Source organism: Bos taurus, chromosome 19 (assembly GCF_002263795.3).
Source record: "Bos taurus isolate L1 Dominette 01449 registration number 42190680 breed Hereford chromosome 19, ARS-UCD2.0, whole genome shotgun sequence".
NCBI classification, from domain to species: domain Eukaryota; kingdom Metazoa; phylum Chordata; class Mammalia; order Artiodactyla; family Bovidae; genus Bos; species Bos taurus.
In genome coordinates, this window is record NC_037346.1 from 51355481 (window position 1) to 51362813 (window position 7333).

At 58.5% G+C, this 7333-nt stretch overlaps 1 protein-coding gene across 3 annotated transcripts in view; it reads right to left on the reverse strand.

Moving 5' to 3' along the window:
• BAHCC1 (BAH domain and coiled-coil containing 1) overlaps positions 1-6021 on the reverse strand; it is a 60964-nt gene extending 54943 nt beyond the window's left edge. For 2 of the 3 annotated variants that reach the window (XM_024980990.2, XM_024980989.2), the window contains exons 1-2: positions 5843-6021; positions 1607-1998 (exon numbers count right to left, since the gene is read on the reverse strand). In XM_024980990.2, the coding sequence (XP_024836758.1) occupies positions 1607-1784 (178 nt within the window). In that variant the 5' untranslated portion in view covers positions 1785-1998; positions 5843-6021. Of the gene's footprint in view, positions 1-1606; positions 1999-2209 lie in introns of all 3 variants that reach the window. The other variant, XM_059878615.1, reaches the window with a different exon arrangement.
• Positions 6022-7333: the final 1312 nt, after the last annotated feature.

The window sequence follows — 7333 nt, forward strand, 5'->3', positions numbered from 1 at the left end:
CTGGGCAGGCAGCATCTCCAATGCAGGAGCAGGAGAGACAACCACAGGGACAGTAAGGACAGATATTTAAAATCACCGATTGCCCAGGCAAGTGCTTTTGCTCTTTTGAGTTATAAATCTATAAGAGGAAAAAAACAAGGAAGAGGGAAGAGTGAGGCAGAGGAAAAAAAGCAGCCTTGCAGAAGGCTCACACTGGAACAGGAAACGCGGGCGAAGCGCTGACTCCAGGAGAGGGCTGAGTCCAGCCCCTCCACTTCCAGCTTGCTCTAACTTTTTGAATCTCATGTGGTAAATGCTAAAAGCCCATTAGTAATTAAGCAATTTCTCGTTATTTTTTTCTTTTTAGGAAATTTATGTTTTTCTTTCTGATTGCCCTCCCTTCTGACATTTTCCCTTCTAGCCTGACTCTGCCATCCGTTTTAATCCACACACTAATTGTAATCCCATTAAAGCAGATATAATTTTATTAGTATTCACAGTTCATCAAGCTAGCAATAATAACTGTTACTGCCAAATTAACAACAACAACAACAAAAAAAGAGTCAAACAACATTTCTGATGTTTAGAACAAACTGTAAACAAAGGCAAGCCAACCTTCCAGGGTGACCAGCGGGTCCCCAAACGCGCAGCCACTCGGCTTCCTGCAAGCTCAGCCGGCGCTGGCCAGTGACCTCCAGGGTCTCCGCGAGATACAGCCCCCTTTGCCACCCTCTGCCTGGCCCTGCTTCTCCTCTGACCTGGCTCGACAGTAGTATCGAAGCCACCCCAGAGGGGGACCGCTCTGGAGATCTGCGTCAGCTCTGCCAAGGAACAGCTCTCTCCCGGGAGAGGTCTGGAGTGCAGGGAGGCCCCAGCTCTCTCCTCTTGGAGCAAATCTGCGGCGAACTCGCCTGCACCGAAATCCGGCGGCGGCCCCCGCGCCGCCCCCAGCCGAGCCGGCGCCGGCACTGCCCTCCCCGAGAGCGCAGGCCGAGAGGCTGGGCCACGATCTGGCCACGCTTTGTCCGGCTTTAGCAGGATACCAGAGGCACTTGTTAAAGCAAATGCATCCCCTGCAAACCCATTCTCGCCCTGACACTTCAAGGCTTTATATAGAAACAGGATTTGCTCGTCTTACACCAGCAGTCCCTATTAACGCTCACCCCGCGCACACACCGCCCTAATCCGAGAGGCCGCGGCACTCCCCTCCCCAAGTCACAACAGCCGTTTTTGTTCCCGCAGAAAGTGGCCTCGTTGTCCCAGCCCCGGAATGTCTTAAGGATGTGAATGCAGAATGCAGAAATGAGGTTTACGCGGAATTTAGTTCTTCGGCAGGAAGGGGTGGGGGAGGGTGCAGGAGGGGAAAGGCTTTATTTTAAGCCGGCTCCGGGGCTGCCCCTCCGAGACCCTGGGGGACCCCGGGGAAGGGCACTCTAAACCGCGATGATCCGGTTCGGGGAGCCCCCACAGGACGCGCGGGCCGCCACCGGTGCCGGAGCAGGGAAATGAAACCGAAGGCTTCTCCGCAAACGCTCCAAGAGAGGAGGGGCAGGCTCCCATCCGACCCTCGACCATGCCCACCTCGCGGCAGGGTCTCCTCTCCCGCGGCCGCCCGGCCGGCACTGACCTGTGTGCGAAGCCATGGGCAGCGGCGACGGGAAGTACTTTCCGGGCTGGAAGTGAGCGGGGGGCTGCGCGGCGGGCCCGGGCGGGGCGAGGCGCGCAGCGGCGGCGGCGCTGCGGTGGCCCAGGCTTCCGCGCTCCGACAGCAGATGAGGCGGCGGTGCGAAGTCGCGGCCATCCATGCCGGGCCCCGGCCCCGGCCCGCCGCCGCCTCCCGGGAGCAGCACGGCCGGGGCCCGGGGGCGGCTCGGCGCGCGGGCGGCGCGCAGGCGGCGCGGAGGAGGCGGTGTCTGGGGTCACCGGCGGCAGCGGCGGGGCCGGTCAGCACGCGGGCGGACTGGGCTCCTCGGCGGGCGGCCGCGTGCCGAGCCGGCGGCCGCCGTGCGGATCCATAGTCTGCGGAGACAAGCAGAGGAGACTAGGTGACTTGGGGGTTCAGCTCGCCGGGGGGTCCCCGCCCCCGCCCGCCCGCCTGCCACCCTTCCCACCCCGCCGGCCCGAGTCCCGCCAGGCCGGGCGGCCGGGCCCCGAGCGCCCGGCGCGTCTCCCCGCTGCACGCGCGCGCGTGGGCCACCCGGGCCGCCCCGATCCCCCCGCGCACACGCACCGTCCCGGCAACGCTCGGTCCGGAGGAGCCTGAGGGAACCCGGCCGTACCGCTGGCCGCTTCCCCTTCGCGGGTCCCTGCGGCGAGGGCGCCGCGGCGAAAGGCTGCTGGCTCCGTTGGGTGATAAAAACCCAAATCTGCGAAGCCATCACGCATACACACACACACACACACACACACACACACACACACTGGCACACGCACACCCTCTCCCCTCCCCCGCTGCCCAAAGGTGTCTCTGAGGAAAGGCCTGGGGTCCACGCTAGCTTTTTCCCTCTCTCTCCATTCCGAGGTCCAGCTTTTACTGCATTCTGCTTAACCGAATAACCATGCTAATTAAGCGAGTAATTTTATTGATTGTAACTCAAGAGTTTTTTTTTTTTTTTTTTTAATAACCTTCCTTTTCTCCCCTCTCCCATCCCCCTCATGCGTCTTTTGGTCCATTCTTTTGAACCCGCCGCTCCTCCCCCCCACCCCTGCCCCGCCACAGCCCTAACAGGACCAAGCCCCCATCCCGCAATGCCGAGCTTGGACCCCGGGCCAGCTCCCCGAGCCCCAGGGGCTCTACGTCCGCCGGCGGCGTCACCTGGGCCGCCACGCCGCAGTGCCCGGCCGGCCGGCCGGGAGCCGGGAGCTTCCTAGCGAGGCTCAATCTCCCCGCCCCCCGGTGAAATTCGCCCAGGATCTTCCTCTGCGGATTGGGGCTTTGGTGAGGGCCTCTTTGAGAGTCAGAAATTGTTCTTCCTCAACGCCCCAAATCGGCCACGGAATTTCTCCCTTCGGCGCCTGCCCCAGCTCGCTCGCTGAGCCAAGGCCGTTCTCTGCACGGCTCGGGGACGTGGGGTTTGCGAGGTCGGGCTCCGCCGTAGGGCCGCGGACAACGGGCCCGGCCCAGGGCAGCCTTTGCCAATGCCCAGGTCTCAGCGGACCCCTGGCCTCCGTCGTCCACCTCCACCTCTCGGCTGAGCCACTTGTAATGTCCCCCACCTCCCTTCTCTTCCACCCCCACCCAACGCGGAGAGTCCACTCCGAGGCGAAATTGGGGACAATTTCAGACGCTGAGTGTGAAACGACGAAGCAAGCAACATAAACTGAACAGCTGTGCGCCCGCGTGGACTTCTTTCATTTTGCACATCTCTCATTTCCTCAATCTGCATTGTTTTAACGTTTCATATCACTTCGAACAAAAGGGAGATGGGCAGGCTCAATATTCTTAACAGTGAACTTTGCATAAAGTCTTCGCATTTTTTTTAGTCGTCCCACCGTGACAACAAAGCGATTAAGATGTTTTCCATTTTGTGAATACCATTTTAAATTACTATATTTAATGCTACAGGTTCTACACGTCTTATTTGCAGACTGTTTTGTGTTTGATTTAATCTATAACCGAAAACATAATGTATTAAGCGAATACATATTTGCTCAGCTGATAAGCTTTTTAATATTTATTCGGAGAGCTTTTGCATTGTAAATAAACGGGACCTACACAAAGAGTTCTCTTTGTCTCTCAACTTCCTACAAAGGGGTTTTGGGCTTCCTCCCCTCTAGGGATCGTCAGCTCTCTACCCCGGTCTAACAAATCTCTCGACTCGCCGCCGCTCGGGCCTACTGAGCGAACGCCTGGCCTCAGGACCGGGAGAGCGCCGGGCGAGGGGGCTGCCCGCGCTGGGGTCAGGGGAGGGAGGGGCTGCCCGCGCGGGGCTTAGGGCCTCCGGGCAGCAGCGAGCTGCGAGCCGGGGGGCACGGGGCGGGACAAAGGGAAAGAAGGAGGGGAGGGAGGTCGAGAACCTGCGGCTTCAAAGGCGCCGAAGGCCCGCGGCTGCGCGCACGGGGGGTGGGGGGCTTCCCAGCGGCCTCCGGGGAATCGCTTATACTATGCTTTTGTTTTGTGGGGTTTCTTTTTTCCAATAAGAAATTCCAAAATTGTCGAGAAAGGGAGTTGCTCTCGATTCTCGGGACGCGGGCTTGGCTACCAGCAACAGCTTTAATCTTCACCTTCTGTGGGCCGGACCGATCCTTCCCCACCAGCCCGCCAGACTGTTTACTCGGAAGGGGATGGGTTGTTGTCGCCCCTCCGTGCCGCGGAGATTCTCACCAGGTCAGAGGGGCTTTCCTTTGTGTTCTTTGCTCCGGGCAAGAGGCCGCGCCGCGCCTCCCAGTCCGCCAGAGAGCGGCTCCCGGGGGCCTGCGGAGCACAAGCCCGGCAGGGAGAGGGGCGGCGACGCGCGGCCGCCGCCGCCTGGGCCCGGAGTCTCGGATCCCAGGCGCCGCCATCCGCGAATCCCAGGGCTCCGAGCGGCCTCCCCCCAGCGCCAAGAGAGACCGCAGCTCGCGTAGGGCCAGACTCGGAAAGGACACCGAGCGAAAGCGGTGGCGTGCCGGGGGCCCCCGCGCCGGCTGGAAAATCGCTGACAAGGGTATTTTGGAGAGTCGAACCTCGAAATGCCGGGTCCTCCCCAGGACTCCGCGGCGCGATCCCAGGAGTCGCCCGTCTCTCTGAGCGTGGCTCGAGCGCTCCAGGATTGTGGGAGCGGCTCCTTCGGTTTTACTTCGGTTTTAAACAGCGAAAACCCTCCCTTTGCTTCGGTCACCCGCATCCTCCGGCGCCGTCTCCCGGTGCGCTGGCGCTGTGGGGGCCGCAGGCTGGGCTGGGGCCCGCGCACACCCGGCGCAGCTCGGAAGCCGCCGTAGAACCCGCTCCCTGCGAAACGGTCGAGCCCGACACCCACCCTACCCCCGCCAGGAGAGGCCCGAGGCCCGTGGCCTCTCCGCGCCCCCGCACCCCAAGGCGCACCCGCCCGCAGATGCCGCCTCAGGGGTGGTGGTCTGAGCCCTGCACGCCGCCCGGAATGCGGTCGGTGAGAAAGCCACTTTGCGCTGGCCTCGCTTGGCCCCCTCCTCCACCCTCAGCCGCCCCGGAAATTTTTTTCTGAAATGTCCTGAAATGAATTAGGCTCTGGAAAGCGAACCCCCACGAACCTCGCCGTTACCCCTCTCCGCCCGATCCCTAGCCCCGCACGCCGCTGGCGGCCGGCAAGACCCTTTGGTAGGCGGCTCGGCCGCCTCGGCCAGCGCGAGCCAGCCGGTTCCCGGAGCCGTGGAGCGACCGGGCGGGGCTGACCCAAGGCTGCTCGGGGAAGAGGAGCAGCGTGGGGGGGGGGGGGGGTGCAAACAATTGGGGTTCATTCGTGGTGCCGCCAAAGCCAGGAGCGCGTTGGCTGCGTCGGGGACCTCGCCGACTGTCTAGCCGGAGCGGCCCGCGCGGCTTTCGCCGGACGCAGCCTGGCGGTCCCTGTCCTGTCGCGATTATTTATTTTTAATACTGGGTGTCGATCGACACAACAAGCGCTCAGAGCAAAGCAAGGACGCATTACGGGGGGAATTTTAAACCGATCGATAAGATTTTTCAGAGGGGGAAAAAAAATCGCTCTTACATATAGTCCATTAAAAAAAAAAAAGCCTGTTCGACATTATAACGGATTTTTAAAAAGGGAAGATATATACTTCTTAACATCGCAACCCTGAATTTCTCTTACTAAAAAAAAAAAAATTGTAAATCCCCAAAGCCAAAATAAAAATAAAATAATAAAAATACAAAAACAAAAAAAAAATGAAAGCAATTTCAGTTACTTACTGGAGGTTGTTTCCTGGATACAATTGAATGCAATACAATTAAACCAGTAAATGTGACTTTGTTTTGTATTCCTATTGGTATTTTCAATGTGCTGACTGTTGCACTGTAAATGCACCGCTTCCACAACAACGACTCTAGCGAGCCCATCCAGAGCGGCTCTCAAACCTGCAGCCCGGCGCGGCGAGCCACGGGCCCTGCATACTAATAAGCTCGTGCCACTCAGCCCGGAGCAGCCGGTGCGCTGATTGGCCGCGCGGCCCTCCGCGGCCGGGAGCTCGTGCCACTCATTCGGCGTAAACAGGCCTCCCAATAGGCTGGCGCCGGGCCAGGGAGCTGCCAATCAGGGAGCAGCAGGGCTACTACCAAGCCCGATGGCGCCTAATTCAAGCCCGGCGACTGCGCAGCTCCTTTGCGCAGATCGTTGCTGCTGAATGGGAATGTGTTGGCGCAGGGCGGGAGAGGGAGCAGGGGCGAGTGGGAGCGCTTATCCACGCCGAGGGGAAGGCTTTTGCTTTTTTTTTTTTTTTTAATTTAACCCAGCAGGTCTAACGTTTGGCGTCCGGTGCACAGAGGCCAGATGATACAGCAACACGCGTTGAAGCAGATGCTTTTTAAAATACTTGGGATGTCTGGCAGGTGGCTAAACCCCGCACAGGTAGGCCCGAGATCCAAGCATAGAGGCCTCCTCGGGTTGCCTGGCCCTACTACCACTTCGAGGCCTCCACCTGCTCTGACCAAGCTCAGGAATGCCTGCACTCTCGAAGTCTGGGTACCACAGACTCTTGAGTCACCGGCCTTGTCCTCTCCTCCTCTTGCCCCAGGGATCAGAATCTGGGGAGAAGTTCTTGTGTCTCTGGCCACGTATCTGCCGTCCCTCAGTTTTTATTCCCCTTGGCTATATTTTTGCAACGGAGCACTGATGAAAATGAAAATCGGGGATTTAATGCCATGACAAAGATTGCCCTTTCTTCATCTGCAACTAGATTTTAAAAATACGTTCACCTTGATACCCACAGTGTGCAAACCATGCGCAGTATTTTTCAATGTCACTCTCCTGCATATCTGCTAAATTCTTGCCCTAAATAAAAAAGCCACTAAACAAATATCTTCATCGTAATCAGATGCAAACTACTTTTTAGGTTATTCTCCAAATATTTCTGTTAGAGTTTGGTTTCCCAACGATCCTATTTATGCTCGGGAGTCAAGTCTATGTCTTAGTGGCGATGGATACATTATTTTTACTCCTCCAGGTGCAGCTCTGCTTCCCCCTCAGGGGGGACAAAAATGGTATTTAAACTAGATGCCAACCACCTCAGTCACGCGCGGTAGAAATTATCCACCGGCTCATTCCGGTAGGGACCGCCGCTGCCGTCGCCGCTGCTAAGTCACTTCAGTCGTGTCCGACTCTGTGCGACCCCATAGACGGCAGCCCACCAGGCTCCTCTTTCTGGGATTCTCCAGGCAAGAATACTGGAGTGGGTTGCCATTTCC